We start from the raw sequence: 18,870 nt of genomic DNA on the forward strand, positions 1-18,870 counted from the left end.
TAGAAGATCTGCTCCAGATCCAATATGTGTGTCAGAATCAAATTAATGTTGGGTCCCTTCCAAATCAGCTTTTTCTGTGATTTGCTAAAACAGCAACATCAGATGGAAGAAATAATGTGATAAATCCTCACTTATTACACCTGATTATGACTTGGCACTTTGTTCCAAATTCTGCATCTATCAACCCGACCTTTTCCCTTTTATCCCTCTTAGTCTTCAAATTGAAATTGAGGGCAAACACTGCAGATTTCCTATGACAGGAAGTGCCAAGTTTTAGATGAGATACTGGCAGGTGCAGTTTTGCAAATAGCCCCACTCCAAGCATGGTAAAGATGCTGTGGGTCCTGCTGAAACCCCAAACCCAAATATTAGCTGGAAACTACTAAAAGCCAGCCTGGTGCCAGACAAAGAGGAGCTAATTAACATCCTAGACTCCAGGTCTTCCTGACACGGAATGCTATTCAAGGAAACAATAACTTTCAATTTTTTATCTTGAAAGATTACTCTTTAAGCTTGGTGGAGTCATAACTAGAAACAGATTAAACATCTGTAATGAATTCCTTCTTTGATTTTCTGCCCAGAAATGAGAACTGCTCCCATACAATAGGCTGTAAGGAATATTATAAAACTTATGACTTAGAATTCTATCTTACTTTGGTATTGTTTTTAAAGCTCAGGTATGATGAATTAAAGACACAGATAGTATAGTCTGGAGAAGGACCAGTGTTGTAATCAGTTTTATCCTTACCAATTACTAAAATACTAAATTACTAAAATGGTAAATAAGCACCAAAATACTAATCTGCACTTCTGGAAGTATCTGAGATTTAAACATTAAAAAAAAAAAATCCATTAATATAAAGGTTCTTTCCCTTCTCAGCCAGTTCAGGAAGTTTTTGTTTAAGATCTGTTTCAGACAGAGGTTCCTGAACTTTGTGTGCGCTTGCATTTAGGACAAAGTGTTTTTCTTCATGTCATCCATTTTTCCTTTTAAACTTCAAATGATAGATTATGTTATTTAATAACTACAGAATTGTGATTTCCATATACCTTTTATTGATGGTATGCCATTTCAATAATTAGGATTATTTTAATATCATTACTCTGTGTTTACCATGTACTGCATCTGAAAACAGAGCGAGGCAAGAGTGATTCTTGGCACTTCATCCCTGGAGCAACTCTGGTCTCTGAGATATATTAGTAGATCTTTCCAGAAACCATCAAAAGCTTTCCAAGTAAAAAGTTTAATCAAAAAGTTTCAAATTAATCTTTGGAATAAAATGCACAGGAAAATTGTCATCCACTTAAAAAATGGAGTAATCTTTTTGACTTTGTCAAGTTTTTAGTAAAAGTTTTTTTGTATTTTTTTTTCCCATCCTGATAGAGATAGCTTTATAAACATGCAGTTGTTTAAAAGCAAAACCAGTAAGACCAGAATTCCTCCAGACTCTGAAAATACAAGCTTGCCAAATTTGTAGCTCCACTGGCAGACTTAAGAATCTTCTAAATTTCATTCAGTCCTGTGAATAATTTTCACAATGCTCAAAGCCTCAATTAATTACAAGGACCAATTTTAATAGCAAAACCAGCATTCACAAGGCCCTTGGTGAACATTGCACTGTGTATCTTATGTTAGATCTCCTTTTCCTCTTTCCAATGATTGACTGAGGAGGTTTCAGTAGCACAAAGCTGACAAATGGCTATAACTGACATTTTTAATGAGATTATCTACTACTGTTGTAGTAATTATGCTGTAACAGAGAAGATAACCAAAATTTTGAACAACTTCTATCAGCTTCTCAAGTGAAGGACAAATCTGGGATCAAAACATGGGTTAAACACTCTGAATGCAATAAAAAACATCCTTGCTACTCACCAGCTTAGCCCAGCCTCAAAATCAATTTCACTTATGAACTCACCCAAAACAGGGCTCTAGCTAGAAAATAAGATTCCTTGCATTGGTGTCCCTATTCCACAGGTACACTACAAAACCTTTCTTTCCAAATCCTGAATGTCTACTTGCACCAAGTTAAGTAATTAAGACGACTACAACCTACTCAGGAACATAATTAACAGGAACTGCAGAGAGCTTCTACTTCCCAAATTCAAGAGGTTTGCAAAGGAGAAATAACTGATGCAAATGAAGAGCTGGTAGGAGGGTAAGAAAACAGGTACTGGCCTTTTGCCACACACTTCTCCTGGCACTCCTCCAGAGTTAGGAAGTTATTCTCATTGCCATGGCATCCACCATATTCAAACATTTCACACTTGCGGCTTTTAATATTGAAGAAATAGCGGATGTGGACGGCTTTGCAGGGACCATCGTCTGCTTTCATGGCACAGAATGAGTGCACAAGCTTCAGTGGTGGCCAAGCAGCACCTGTAATGCAGAGGAAAAGTAAAATAACTGAGTTAGTTTGCTGCATACTGCATGGTGTAACTCCCAATTGAGATTGCTTTTGTGCTCTGCTAGAGAGGCACCGCACAACATCTGTCTGCAAAGCTCTGAACACTCCAAACAGATGTAGAAACAAAAACATCATCTGCATTGTAACACAAATTCCATTCAATCAAATGTGTGGCTTCACTTTTTCCACTGAAACAGCTCATAACATAAACCTCAACTCCTCATCACAAACCTCCAAACAGTTATAGAGTGTGGCTTTGCTGAATAACAAAAACACTGTGAAAGTCTTGGTAGCTCCAAAAGACACGATGACCTCGGGCTGAAAGGTTTCCTTGCACTGCTCCCAGTGAATTTGGCTCATAAAGGATCTTCCAGGGAGCAGTGTGGGATGCCAAGAGCCCTGCAGAGGGCATCCCTCTCCTGTCAGATGGCACTTCCCTGGAACAAACCCTGCCAGGACCACTGACAGGCACCACTCTTTTTCCTTGGATCTCACAGTTATTGCATTACAGCTTTCAACAGCATACTACTATAAAGTCAAGGCAAAACAAAGCTAAATGTTTTCAAGTTGTGTCATTTCTGTCTTTCAATATATATTAGGTCAGGGAACACAGTGTATAAGTTGTCATACGCATTGTGAAGAACACTAGCAAAATTTCACCCTGTCAATGTCTATAACAAAATTCTGACTAGAAATCCAGGTCCTGATACTGTTCCCTCATACATATATTGTATTTATAACTAATAATTTATAATTAATAAAAATATATTTTTCTGATTTGCTTTTCCAAGACAGTATTTTACCCAGAGGTTTTGAAAGCTCTACAGAGTTGGTGTGTTTGCTATAGGAGCCAGAACAGACCTAAAGTTTTTCACAAATTCTCCTACAGCTAGTTAGAATATGGATGTGTCAGAACATATATGCAAACATATCTAACTGTGCTCTTCACAGTGGCCCAGGAAGGAGAAAAAAAAAAGTTTACATGACTGTGTAGTCATTTCACATTCCTACCATTTCTAGGTTAAGTTTCCAGTTTTAACTAAAAGAATCCACAAAAATTAGGCTTATGGTATGGTTAAAAGGGAACTTGTGTACTATCCACTTGCTCGGTGGCTATCTAATTTTAGCATTTAAATTGACCTTATTATACAATCTTTGAATTAAATTCAAAGAACTGAGATAAATCCTCATAAGTACTGAGGTCCATGAAAGTTTACTAGTTTTATTCTATTTGAGATTTGCAAATATTAAACCTACAAAGAAGAAACATTTTCACCTCGAAAATATTTTAAAGAATAGCATTTAAGTTAAAAATTTGAAAAACTAGTAACTTCTACTTCACAATTACTACCAATAGAACGACCATAGCACACAATCAGATCTTCCAAAAATAGATCATTTGATGCTAAAATACATACAAAAAGGACCGATTTCAAAACTCTAAATATTCGCTCCCCAAAATAGTTTGTGACTTAGGCCATGTTGGGGAAAATACATTTTCAGATTTTAAAGTTGGGTATATAGATTTAAAAATATTATTGATGACTGTACAATAGGAAATATTGATGAAACAAAATTAATAATTACAGGAGATGTTAGATCTGGTAAACGTGCTATGAAGCTCAGCTTGCCAAACAAGATGTCAGAATTTTTCTTGTTTCAAGTTTCATTAGCTGGGTCTTCCTGAGTCCATAAGGATTTTGTATTTAGAAGTCACAATAAATGCCAAGCTGGGCTTCAATGGGCCTAAAGTTCTCCAAAAGGCTTGGGAATCCTTTGGAAGTCACTTAAAAAGCTCAATTTAAAAAGTTGAGCGGATACTGCACTGCAAAATGAAACTTTGGATTTCCCCCACTTAGTACCAGGGAGAAATTGCCTTCAAAACATCAAACTTTTCAGTAAGTTATGAACTCACTCCTGAAATGCTGAAAGCAAACACTCAGAGCTCCACAGAAACCAATCCAACTCCAATGTGGTCAGGGTGAGGGGTGGCAGCTGGTTTATAAACACGTCATTTTCTTGGCACCTGAAAAATGAGATCCCCTCTGACCTCTGCCAGTGACCCAGTCCAGCCTACAGGAGGTTGTGAAAACTTACCAGGTTTCTTAACTACTGAGATTTCAAATAGAGTTATGTCAGCTCATTTTCTTACTGCATTGCACCACTCCAGTGTTGTGGGCTATCCAAACAAAAATAGTATGCAAGCATAGTTGCAAAACTACACAAAGAGGATGAACAAATGGCTTAGCAGGGTTCATCCTGGGAACTTTCTGGTCTCCTCTCCTAGCCCACTTCCCATCAGACCCACAGAACAAAATCATTGTTTTGGTTACCTCCTAAGGCCTTTCCCCTGCAGTCACAGGGATGCTGCTAACCACTGTCAGATGTCCTGACATCTGCTGCAAACATAATGACTAACTGTGTCACACTTCTTGGCAATCACTCAGTTTCCCAGGAATGCTAGAAAGTTGCCATAGTTTGAGTAAAATCTGTACCCTGTCAAGCCCCCAGGGGCCAAACCCTGCAGCTCCAAACAGTAACCAAGTGACTCTGAAGAAACAGGTCTCAAAGGGATTCATCGGAAATGAATCATTCTTCTGTCTGGAAACAGTGACAGAATTCTTCCCCATTATTTTACACCTGGGAACACTTAGCTCACACAGATGATATAAAATTAGCTTTCCTTCTCAGATTAGAGCAGCAGATGAGAAGGCAAGCAGGAGTGTTTGCCCAGTAGATCTGCATAGACACACATCCGCCTGTACTCATTTCATTTGCGGAATATACCTTGAAATACTAATTCTTAGTGTAAGGCCTCATCCTCTGCTCTTGAACACTTGGACAAAATGTTCTTACATTTTAGATGCTGTGTGAAAAGCACAGGATATGACACTCAGTTAAGATGTCTTTCAGGAAGGTCAGTGAAAATTAATCAACAGAAACAGAGGAAGACAACACTTGAGGAAATGTTAATGGAGTTTTTCATCCAAGTGAAGTAAAATTCCAGCAATCTGAAGCAGTCAGTTCTAGAATTTCACCATTTTTCTTCTAAGAGTCCTTTTTTTGGTACTATACTGCCTGAATAGTCTTTATCATCTATTAAATCACTTTTACTTCCTTCATGCATAGACAAAATTTAAAACCAGATAATAATCATACATAATATCATACATAATCACATGGTAAATTGGTTTTGATTCTCCAATCCACCATTTGTGTTTTGCAATTCAAAGCTGCTGCAGGACAAAGTTGATTCCTGCACTTCAGTAGCCCAAACCTCTATCTACTTTCTTTTTATTGAAAGACTTTTGTTTCCTTTTAATTCTCTGTACTAAATGAACTCCTTCCCATTTTTTATTTGTCTTGCTTTCTAATTTCTCGTTACTCTTATTTGGTTGTTTTCTATTGCGTGGATTCCTGGTAAAATGTGCTGCAGAGAGTTGAATATAATCCCCTATCTGAGGCATTACTACCAGCAAATAGAGTGGAATAATTACCCTTTGGTTTTTTCCTTAATCCAACACAAAATCATTGCCTTTGTTTTTAAAACAACGTTGAAGTACTTTTGTAATGCTCTGTAACTTCCATTTACTTTCTAGTAAATAGAACGTTGCTATACAGGTGCTTCAACATAAATTTTCCATCTCGTATTTAGGATTGCGTTGTTTCTCCTTAAGTATAGCACATTGCATTTCTAGTTTAAAAAACTTTAAACTCCCACCTTATATTTGACTCTGTCAGATATTTATTATTCATCCAATTTAGACTCTAGTCCAAATACACTAGTAGTTCCTGTATAATTGTAGGACTGTACTAGCTTAGACCAAGACAATTTTGTTATAAATACATCAAATGATAACACCTGATGTTCACTATCACACAAGTTATTACTTCCCATACTAAAACTGAAAATAAACCCAGCAAAATCTTCTCTCCCCTTTTACTTCCCTCTCCCCAAAATTTTAATGTAATGACTCCCTTACATGAGCACTGAACACTTACAGCTGTGTTCTAACAGTCACTGCACTCCACAGTCTGTTAAGACCAAAGTAATGCCCATGAAATGGCACACAATGGGATCATTGAAGGCATTTTTTGTCTCTACTGTCTTCCTCCAGTCCTTCAGCCTTGCTGCTTTTTGCAATTGTCAAACAAGGTAGGGACCAAGACTGTTCCTATACAGCAGGGCCATTCTCACATTTGTTTTCACTCTGGTGGCAGCTCAAGAGGGCTGTTTAACCCATGAACACCACTCTCATTCCAGGGCACTCATTTCACTGAGAGAGCCCTAACAAGCTGCAGCCAGCCCTGAGCACACGGGCTCTAGGTGATCCAGGCAAAGCACTGTTATTTCACTAGAAACCAGGGAAATAGTAACAAAGCAGAAGTGGTGAACGATGTCTCTAATCCTCTTACATTAGTACAAGTGAAAACAGTATCTTTCCTCTCAATGTAGGCATAACAAAAGACTCTAATTTCACTTTCAGGCTCTTGTGGATAATCTGCAGGGCTGCTTGATAAAAAGACCTTTTAATTAGAAAATGAATGGATTTCTATACTACACCTGCAGCACAATAAATATCAAAGGTAAGCACTATGGAGGAGTTGCTTTTCAGAACACGACTATATAAACTGGGAGAGTAAAGATCGTTAATATTTCTGAACTTTTAGGTAAAAATGCTTTGTTTTAGTCTGTGTTCTTCACTTTATATGAATTTTTGTGGTTATGCTTAATTGTAAAGATATGCTGTCATCTTTCCAGCCTTCCTTGGCAATGTCTCCCTTTGATAAGTGGTATCAATACCAAGCACCTTGTCACTAATGAATAGCTGTTTCTCTTCTTTCCATCTTTGTCAATTTGACAGCTTCCCACCCACACACTGCTCAGTGCTCTTCCTACCCTGTGTTTCCTACACTCTCTTTAGGCAGGCACATTTATTCTTGGCAAGCTTTCACATGTGAATAAAAAGCACATTCCATTTGTGAGTCATTTTCTTCAGGCTTTGGAACATCAACTAAAGTTCTGCCTACCACATAAGGGATTAATGAACAATATGCATAACCTGGTTATTTTTATACCTTTCATTTTTGTTATTACACTTATATGTTGATGGAAAAATGACAGACTTCGCTGGAAGAGAACAAATTAAAAATCCTTTTTTACTCCATTGGACTTGACCCTGCAATCTTGATTATTACTGTAATTAAAACAGACAAAAACCCACCTCTTAAATTCACAAAGCACTTGTACTCAATGTGATACAGAAATATGGCATTAAAAATAATGAATGCAAACAACTAATTTCATCTTTTAATACGTGAAATCTGTGGAATACTGTGGTAAAATATATCATTACTTTACAATATCTAACTTAAAAAATAAATATTATCAATGATATTGCAGCCAACAAAATTTCAACATTTAAAGTTTTTGGTCCAGCAGTTAAATATTGAGAAACCACAAAAACAATTTTAATTAATAATATAAATATTTTGTGAAAACAGAGTACAGAAAAAGCTTTTTTATTATAAACATGCAACAGAGTCTTCAGTAGTCACACAAACACAATCTGAGTTTAATATCTAAGCCTCACACTTGATGGTTTTTTACTTCAGAATTAAAGCCCAGAAGTTCAGAACTGCTTCTTATACTAAATCAAGTAACAGTTTGCAAAATAACCAGTGAAAAAAATATTCCCCAGTAAAATGACTATTCAATTTTCTTGAGATTATTTATTTTATAAACAAAGGAAACAGAGGAAAAAAATGAAGCCATCAGATTTGTTATGGTGACAAAGTGTATAGGATGATTTGGCCTTCACAACCTGTAAGCTTAGTTAAGAATTTATACAGCACTAAGAGTTGTGGGGCAAAGATAAATGTGACTTTGCCCTCAAACAACAAGGGCATTTTTGTACTTGAGAGTTAAACACAAACAAATGTATCCTGTGAGAACCAGTCTTTTACTACACAGCCACTCTAAGGCTACTCAACCTGGAACAGTGCATATCTTAGACTGTAGTGACTAACTGTGACATGGTCCTATGTATAAGCCAAGGCTGTGCACAATTACTATTGCTATCTCAAAGAACACTACTGCAAAAGTCTGACAGAGAAATAATCAGGATGGAAATAAGAGAAAACATAACAAAAAGGTTCCCCTTAGCTTCACTTTCATTTGCACTTGAAAATCAGACTTGTTGAACAAAAGCATCCACTTCATAGTCCTCTGCAGCTTAAGGAAGTGATCAGTTTCAAGTAATTTCCTCAAAGGAAAAAGGAATTTTTAGTGTGACTCCAGCAGTGTATTTATTTTTCCCCTCATCTTTCTCAGAATTGTTTGTGAAGAAATTGAAATACCCTTCACAATGGTATCTGGTCTACAATTCTGATCCATTTTAATTTCAGTAAAGTAAAGAATGATCTTACCATAGTGAAACATCGAGAACATCCCCAGTTCTAACAGTCATACCATTTTTCTAACAAAAATTTCCAATTGGTGAGTTTTTAGTCACAGAATTGTCGAATATCCTGTGTTGTAAAGGATTAACAAGGATCAAGTCCAACTCCTTTACTTAGCCAGTGATGTCAAATCACTTGGGGCAATACAAAGACCCAGGAAAACTACCAGGACAGTAATTGTGCCATCTTTAAATCCAACTTGGCAAATTAACTGTGACTTGAGAGATCTGTGCATAGAACAGAGCAACAGCAATCTACAATGGTATTCATCATATTTCTGCTTTTTCTGTATGAGGAAATCAAGCCTGAATTAACCAGCTCTGTGTTTCCTTGCCTGAACATTGAACTTTTCCATGCTCCTAAAGCAGAGCTTTAAAGGAATTATCTTGATATCTAATCCAGGGTTTGATTAGGATTAGATGTTCCAAAAAGCTTGGGAAACAGAAGCCCCAGTATAAGGCAATTTTGCTAAAGCTTAATAGATAATTCCAAGCATCTCTTGCCTACTTAGAGACCATTTTTAGCTTAGTCCCAATTTCAAAAGTTTCCCACAAAAGTTCTCAAGTACAGAAGTACATGTGCAGTGCATTTTAACATAGTGAGCTTTGTTGTTTGAGTGATTGGTTTTTGCAGGTTGAGTTTCAGGTGTTTTCTAGCATCTTACCCACAACATGCTCCTCTTTGCTGTCATCCAGCTCAGCAGTTGTGTGTCCAGCAATACAGAAGAAGAGCAACATAAAGGGTGAAGGTAAGGAATGTCCCTTCTTTCTTCCCTTCATCTTCCCTGTGTGACATAAAAAGGACAATTAACAAATTCAGTCAGCATCCTGCAAAAGTCTTTAGTGGGGCAGTGCATAGTGCTGTGGGCAGACACAGACTGAGTGTTTTGGGGATAATGTGAGCTCTTTTGGTGTAATAATGTAGTAAGCACAATGAAAAAACACAAGGATTGCAGCTGTGCCCAGCAGATTCCAAGTCTCCTATCCCATCTCCAGCACTGGTTAGAGGCACTGCTATTGATTTCATACCAAGCCCCAGCCAAATCACCTCCCTGAGCACAACACCATACAAAACACTTGATACTATTAAAGTCCTGACATTAATTACACAATGTAGTGGTGCTTGCTAAGTCAAATCATTCCAAGTTCTACTCCACCTGCAGAACCTAGATTCATTGCCACAACATTTTTAACAAATATAACATCTAAAATTCCCAAGTTCCCAAACTCTTGAGTTGCATTTCAAAGGAATCCATGAAATTTTTAGCAGCATGGGCTTCAGCGCTTTAAGAAGGATTTTGTACCTTGTAGATCTCTTTAATACTGAGAACCTCACTCATGTACAAATCTATTATTTTTCCCTCTAAATCAGTGCAAACACTGACAGAAGGAAAACACTTATTCCATGGCAGCTGGTCTGTTCAGGTTGCCAAAGAGAATGTTACACATGCAGACATGAAATTAACTCTGGAAAACTTTTGCTTTAGCTTTTTTGGAAATACATATTTTACAACTAAGTAAAAGTTCCTTAAGGATCTCCAGATTTTAATTAGAGAATAGACTCAGTATCTGCTTTGTTACCAACGGATCAATTCCCAATTCATAATCCTTAGTTCCCTACCATCTTCTCTTAAAGTACAATATTTTTTTTGCTATGCTAATTAATATTAAGTAAATAAAACCTAAAAATCTAAGGGCTCAGAAGTTCCTAGCCTTCAGACACTCCTTGGTCTTTAGCGTTTTTTGTTTACATGCCCATAATGTCTTCACCAAATCAGAGCCATAATTCTCATTTCTCTCTAGAAAACTTAGCAATTTTTCCCTCTTGTATACTCATTTGTTTTCCCAGTTTGCAGCATATAATAGAAATGAATTCTTAAAAACAACTCTTGGTGAAATCATGAGTAGCACTACTTCGGTAATTTTAAAATTTGACAATACCCTTTAGAAGGCTTCAGTATATAATATAGTGAAAAAGACTTCTCCAATTTTTCTTTTTTTTTTTAGAGAAAGGAAAAAAAATTGGGTTTAAAGGAATTTCTATTTTAGCCAGAAAACATAGCCATAGTAGGTTCTACATCATAATGCATTCCTGCCAAAATAAACAAAAAATTGCATGTCTTTGATTCCTTCTAAACTCAATTATTAAGCTTGACTTCTGTGGGAACAAATAAGAGGCTTTATCCACATACACATTGGTAAAACATTGTGCAAACTAATACAAATCTCATTTTTTGCTTTCAATCGTGATTTCAAAAACTTCCTCAAAGACTATTCTTCAATTCTGTGAACAAGTTCAGAAATTGTTTTCAAGCAAAGATGGAGTAACCTCTCTTGGACTAGAAAACAATGCACGAGTTTTGAAATATTCGGTAAATTGAAAAAATAAGCAAGAGCTAGAGTTGCTTATTTTCAGGTATTTTACAAAGAAATAGAAATAGCATCTTTTATCATAATTCTAACTGGAACTCCAGTTTTACAATCCTTTATATACAAAGTTTTCTAGTACCTGAGGAGGAATTATGCATTTTCATCTAAAGGTAAAAAGAAAAAAAATTACAACAAATCTTTTAATTTACCCCAGATAAAAAGTCCAGTCATGCTTTAAAATAGAAAGTAACTCTGTACAAGGTAACCTGAAGTTGTGTAAGACTGTTCTTTGTGATTTGAGAGATATCTGATTTATGACATTCGTTTGACATCAACTAAAATTAAAATAAATCCACAACTAAGAAAAATTATATGGGAAGAAATATTCAGTAAAAAAATTCAAATCACCGACATTACAATATAAACAAGGTTGGTGATAGTTTGACATCATCTAGGCTCACTTAAAGCAGAAATAGCATCAAATATTCAGATTTGATATTTAGAAAGTAATAACTTACAGACTACCTGGCTCTACTGAAGTCATTGTAATAAAAAAGCTACAAAATACAGTTATAGTTCTTGAAATTACATAGGAAAGAGAAAATTTCTATCACATTGTTTTCCTTAGAAGTAATCACTGGCACAATCGTGGCTCTTCATAAAGGAACTTGCTAATTGTCCACAACCTCAGTAATCCATGGATCAATTCCATATGTGTCCTTAAACATGAGCCTTTATTTTCCATGTTTGAGTTTTCCCAAATATGCCACCAAAACTCTCACTAGTTCAGCAAAAATTCTATTTGAATTTGGTTTCCTATCACTTAAAATTGAGTCTTTGGTTCCTTCTTCTAGGAATCTGCAGAGTATAGATTTAGATTGCAAAATTTAGTAATCAATTTTTAGTCACTTATCTCATATTCTCAAAAGCTTTTCCCCCAAGCAGGCAGAAATTGAAATCCTTAGTAAGTTGCTATAATTTTTTTTTCATATGGAAATAGAATTTTGTGTATCACAAGCTACCACACAGAATTGTCACTGTGTGATTATGAAGACAAATTACTGCATTTTCACAGAGAACAAAACCCTTACCAGGGTACAATATTTCTATTCTTCCATTAAACTCCTACATTTGCTTTAAAAGGAAGGGTCAAAAGAGTGTCAAAAGCTGGGCATCTCCATGCTTGGGCCAGTTCCCAGCAGGAACAGTGTAGGCTGTGCAGCAGCACATCTGCCTTGCTGCAAAGTCTCCTGACCAAGCACAATCTCCTTTATCTTCCTGATAACCTTCCCAGGAGGTCACACAGTCCCAGAACATTGGGTCAGGTTTGGGTGGAGGTAGGATGAGTGGGATGAAGGTTTTGGTAATAAAATTCTTAAATCCTTCCGTAGTTTAATTATTTCTTATTATTCCTAAAGGAAGGATGAAAGCCCAGATCAAAGTGTACTTGGCACTGGGGTTTTCAATTAAAACCCAAACCCTCCAGAAAAAGTCCAGGTTTTCTGACTGGATGTTCAGCTGCCCAGCAACAGAACTTTAAGGCTGTAAGCCTCTTATGATATTAGTATAATTTTTTTTAAGCATTCTGATTTTGTTATTTTTGTATGGAGTGCAAAATTCAAAATACTTCACCTATGATGTTTGGCTCAGTAAAATGTGAAATGAACACATTGGTGAAAACTGTCATGACAAAAATTGGAAATGCTTAAATTTTAAATGTCATGTTTAACTGCCTGATTATTTCAGCCACATTCTGAAAATTTCATAGTGTAAATAAAGCCTTTTCCTCCAGAAGGATTCTAGCTTAGGACAGCCAGGATCACTCCAGCATTAATACTCTACATCATTGTGCCATTAATGTATATCTCAGACAGACAATTCCTTAGAAACTGGCATGGTACTGCTCCACCTTTTAATGAGACATTTTATAACAGACAAGAATTTTACTTGACAAAGGAGATCAAAGGTCTGTGGGTAATAGTTGGCACTGATTTAATTAAACATTTTCATTTAGTGCCATTAGCTTCCCTCAGGCTGAAATACAGGTAGACAAGGCAGACCACAAGCAATCAAGAAAGCTCCTGGTAACAGATCTTTACTACCTGCCCTTATAACCAAGCCTTTTCTACCTTGACACCAAAAAAAAAAAAAAGGAAGATCAAGATCTTTTGCCAAAACCAGAAAAGTACAAAACTCAGTGTCTTGTCCATACAGTTTGCAGGACTTCTATGTGTGTATACACACACTTGTTTTTTTTATACCTAGCAGTCTCTTCAACACCAATTTCTACAGTTCCCAGAATTTTCAGTCACAAACTTTTTTTTTTTTCCTCCAGTGTGGCACTTGTCTCTAACAAGCTAACTGGAAAAAGAAAAATAAAACTAGCATTTCCCATAGTAGCCAAAAAAACCCCCAAAAACCAAAAACAAAACCCCAAAAAAAACATCCTTAAAAAAGGCCTAAAGTAACATTGCAATGACTGTAAAAGTGACTCATTCACACTGACAGCCCAGGAAATAGAGAAACACACACACAAAAAAACCCCAAAAAACAAACAAAAAAACCCCAAAAAAACAGAGGATATAATTAAGCAGAGGAATTACTAGCGGGAGGTAGGATGTGCATGGCCAGAAGTTCAATTTAGCACAGTCTCAAATTAAGAATTAAAAGGCTAACTAGACCAGATTATAACATTTCTGATACAAAAGCAGATCTTTTTTAGTTGACTATAGTTCAGAGCCATTGACTTTGCCCTATGATATCTTATACTACCTACTAGGACTTGTGTGATAAAGGTTGCATTAATGTTATCTGCAGCATTGTCTCCCAGCTGGCAGAGCCAGTGCTCCCTTAAAAATTATTTTATTACATGTGCTGCTATGGAGCTGTTTTCTCATTGCCTCAGCTGTAAATATGAAGAATGATGTAGGCAGGAATTCTATCACCTCTGTTCTGATGGTGATGCTTGAGTCAGTGATGAGCTGTCAATTAAACTGACTTCCACCAGAGTCACCAGAGCCTTGTGCTGTCACAGCAACTTAATAAGTTCAGGCAGTGAACTGTGAATCATGAGCATGCAAACATCCCTGATTGAAAGCAAAAGCTATAGAAATTCCACCCTCCACCCCAAATGATCTCCCTTTTTCTGTGCCCTGCTGCAGCACCTCTCATGGTCTGTGTGAGTCCTGAGACCAGGGACTCCTTCCCCTTCCTTCAAGAACTTCAAATTCTTTCTTGCTATGAAAGATTTTGAGTTGGTTACTTACCTTTCACCATTTAGCATAAATGCTTTGCTGATTCACTGTTCCAGTCTCTGAAATTGCCTAGTAAAAACTGGAAAGTGAAGTGAAAACTGGAAACACTACAGAGAAAATTCAGAAAAACTAATGTTTTTAATTAGCTTTTGTGCAGATAAATTGTCACTTTTCACATTCATAACCTGATGTCACTGTTTCAGATCTAAACTCCCACCTTCTTTCTGCTTTTATGAAGGTTGTAAATGCTGCTTTTCAAACATACCTGATAAAATAATTCAAAAGAAAACACCTCATCGTATTTTGAAATGTAAATGAAAAAAATTAATTAATAAACTCAGTGCAAGTCCCTTTTTTTCATAAGCCTGTACACCTCTTGCCTTTTCATTTTCCTTGTTAACTTCTTTCACTCTTGCTTCAAGACAGTTTTCCATTTTCCCACCTTAGTCCAGGACCCATTTTCCCCCTTCTGCCGGTCTGTTCACCATCTGGCACTAGGTACTTCTGCCATCCTGCCTCCACTCAACTTCTCTTGTGACACAGCTCCAGATTCTAAATTCCCCCTCTAGTGAGTTCTCCTTCTTGCCTGGCTCAGTCAGGTGTCCCATCCATGGTATCCATGATCCAAGAGCTGGGAACTGGATGTTATCAGGCAGGCAGAGCCAAAGTGACAGTAAGGCTTGGCTACAGAATCCTGCAAACAACTTCCCCAACTCCCTGACCAGGCAGATGCAACAGTCAAAGCAAATTATAACTTCTGAAATTAAGACTGATTTATTAAAACAATTGCATGTTTTCACAGAAACACTGGGTTTGTCTGCAGCAAATCACATAACTAGCTCATTTTCTTTTTGATATAGCTTTCAATGGGGGAGAAAAATCTTCTGCTCTTATCAAAATATTTTTACATGTGGACTAAAGCAAATAACTAGTTTACATAATTTCATAAACCCTAATAAACAAAACAAACCCACTGCACTCAGGCCTGTACTGCTCAGACAGAAACTACCCGTTGGTAGCAAAAACATTGGCCATCTGATCTTATTTTGAAACAGGGAATGCTTTCAGTATCCTAATAACCGCACCAGAGCACAAAACCCACTAGAAAAACAAACAAGCAGCAATATTAGCTACATCTAAGCACTATAAAGTGTCTGACCTGTTTTTTTTTCCTAGCAGTTTGGACTGGAAAAGTCCAGTCCATGTGTTTAAGTCTCAGCTGTGATTATTGATAAACCGAAGCATATTCAGATGTCACCTGCTTTTCTAGTGAGCAGAGTAGTTTCAGTACTATATTTTATATATATATATATATATGACCCAGTGGTGTGTAATTTCCCATTTGCACACACTGTGGAAGCATGACTATTCAATTGTGAAACTGTCAGACACTGAAAATACCACAGGCAGGCCCAGGAGGAAACTCCTGCCAAAGTGATGCCTCTTGTGACTGGTTTTGACCATAGCCATTCACCTTTTGTAACCTCATCATCACATCAATCACATTTTCACACATACAGAGGTTGAAAATACAAATTTCCTTGCTCTGTCAGACAAGTTTAGCTCACCTGGTCTATCCTCCCAGCTGGAGACACCACAGACACTTTTCCTGCAGTGGATGTGTGACCATTGCACAGGTTAGAAACACTGAAGCTGCCTTCAGTGGGAACCACCCAGAATTCAGACTGCCTCAGATTATCACCCTACAGCCAGTTTAAACCAACACAAAATAACAATGTCATAGAAAAGAAGGGTTGCATTCCCTTCATCTCCCACCACAGTACAGATCACGCTTCTCACTGGCACCACCATCTCCTGTGGACACAGAGCAAGTGCCAACACACTTGAGAGACCTTTCTTGAAGCTCATAAAAACAGTAATACCTAATATTTACTTTACATAAAATTTGTATTTCCAGCTGACTTACTGCAACTACTCTTTTCAATGTAGTTACGTTGAAATTAGCTGTCTTGGAATGCCTGGAATTTTCTGAAGGAAGGTTAAATTTTCTGAAAGAAAGTTGAACTTTCTTGTGATCCAACTTATACCCTGGGGGTCAAAAAGCCTAGTTTTAATTTCTCACTAAACTGTAAATCTAATTACCTGGTTAACTTCAGAGCTACACTCAGCTATGAGGGGGACCCCTCAGGGAAGATGGCAGGAATACTAAAGATGGGAAATACATAGCTGTATTAACAGCACAGGAAGTTATTAAGAAACTGAACAAAGAGTTTTGAGAAAATTAAAAGGATTAAAATAAGCCTATTTTACTGTGAAGTAACTATGAGGGAAAGGAATTATACAATTCTCCATATGGTTTTGCTTCATTCTGTCCCCAAGGGCACTCTGTCCCCATTGTAAAGTTAAATGGTTTCATAAGAGAAACATACAGAAGTGGGCAATTTGTTCCTGTTTTTTAAGACAGTTTTCCCTGGTTTCACTGTGAAAAGCAACTTCAAATAGGAAAACTCCATCAGCCTCTCCTGACTCTCTAGAGAGAAAACATGACTCTTCAGCCCAAACAACACTAGTAACTATTGGAATTTGACAAATTTTAAACTCCTTGCTCAAAAATTGAGATATGAGAGTCATGTAAACCTCCATGCTACAAGTTTTACTGATATTCTTTTAAATTTGAAAATTTCTTTTCTTCTTCCTATACACATGCTCTGAGTCCTTCTGTCAGACATTCTCAGAATGGACTGAATGCACACCAACAAAATCACAACAGTTAAAGAGCACTTAAAGCAGATACCACCTTATTTTATAATGCAAGCTAAAACTACTGCCAGAATCACCTTTTTAAAGTAAATATAGATATGAAGGCAACTTCCCAGAATGTGAGAGCGAATGTAATGGTCTTTTTCTTCCACAGGAGATTTTTTCCCCCCCTCCCCAGAAACAGCCTTAATCCCACTGATATGTCATGTTATATTTTGTGCCCTAAAAGTAATCCAAGACACACAGAATCACAGTAGCATAAAGGATATCAGTGCCCCTGTGCTGGAGAACACCTGGTTATCAGGGTCTGCTCCTGTTTATGCACTTGGAAGGGTTATTTGAGAAACAGTCCTTGCAGGTAAAACTGAAGCTGAGTTATTCTCCCTAACTGTGGACCTGAGCATGTTCTGAGAGTCTGCTAGGATGCTCCTTCTTTTGCACTCTTGTTTTGTTTCCAAGATCACTTTTCCTCCAATTTCTTCACCTCCTATTTGAATGCTGTCCCTCACTTCCCTTCAGAACTAAAATAACCACCCAAAGAGCCAAATTTTTACCATTGGGCTTTCAAAATTTCTCTCTGAGATTAGGGAGAAATAAACTCAAGGACAATAAATTTCTATCTGCCCTGAGACAGAAACGTAAAACTCATTGCATTTAGAATATTATTAGATGAATAACAATTAAGTTTTCATGAGCAATATTAGCAAATGTGGGCACTACACTCAAAAGCTAAATGCACCTTAAACATCTTGCAGCTACACCAGTGAGCTGAAATGCTTTAAAACTCAAAATTACAAACTATGCCAAGTACGATGTGAGGACAAATATACAGATTACTGAAAAGCAATTTAAAGGGCACTTGGTCACTCTCTGGCATAAAAGTCATAAAACTTTCAGCTAAATTGATTCATCAAGCAATTGGCCACATGGCTGCTTTTTAATGAACCATGTCACATGGGATATTATTTGATGGGAGAAAAGGCCAGAGCAGGATGTGTTTGAATCACCTTTACCTCCTCCTCAGCATTGTTCTGTGTACACTCCACACAAAGTAAACTCGATTATAATTCTCAAATTCAGCTTAAACAACAATTCAGAGAAATCTGCTGTGGATAGATACTTGCTGCCTTCACAATAATAAATGTCTCCTAGTGAAATTAAATAATGGGGAGAAGGTTCCAAATGGCAAAGGCTGACAGCTTTGCCAAGTAGGTGCCTAGCAATTCCTCCAGCACGCCCTTGCTGTCCCTATCTGCACTGACAGCTGCATTTCCTGTCCCTGTGTCTGTCCATAAGACACTCAGGAAGGAAGGTTTATATCTTTACACAAAACTTTCATGGCTAATTCCTGGAGCACTGAGTCAGACTGACCATCCACACACTCTCCCCCCCCAGTCCAAATTGCTATTTTTCTCCTACTCCTAGTTTCCCATTGTTATGGGCCTTTACCTCATTTAAACCACCCATTTTTTTACATATTAACCAATTCTAGCAATATTTTAAAATACAAGATTTTATGACTTTTTTTTTGGTTTTTTTTGGTTTTTTTTTTACACAGTTACTAAAATTGAAGTTTACATCAATTATTCTAAGTAAAACATTACAAAAATATTCTGGTTTTTTGGGGCTCAGTGTGCAATGTCACACTGATACAAC

At 37.0% G+C, this 18,870-nt stretch overlaps 1 protein-coding gene across 1 annotated transcript in view; it reads right to left on the reverse strand.

Moving 5' to 3' along the window:
- Positions 1-18,870, reverse strand: part of TFPI (tissue factor pathway inhibitor) — a 211,269-nt gene that overhangs the window by 13,132 nt on the left and 179,267 nt on the right. Inside the window, exons 3-4 of the mRNA XM_079310718.1 lie at positions 9,535-9,654; positions 2,180-2,380 (exon numbers count right to left, since the gene is read on the reverse strand). Of these exons, the coding sequence (XP_079166844.1) occupies positions 2,180-2,380; positions 9,535-9,654 (321 nt within the window). The remainder of the gene's footprint in view (positions 1-2,179; positions 2,381-9,534; positions 9,655-18,870) is intronic.

Source organism: Erithacus rubecula, assembly GCF_903797595.1.
Source record: "Erithacus rubecula genome assembly, chromosome: 8".
Classification (NCBI taxonomy): domain Eukaryota; kingdom Metazoa; phylum Chordata; class Aves; order Passeriformes; family Muscicapidae; genus Erithacus; species Erithacus rubecula.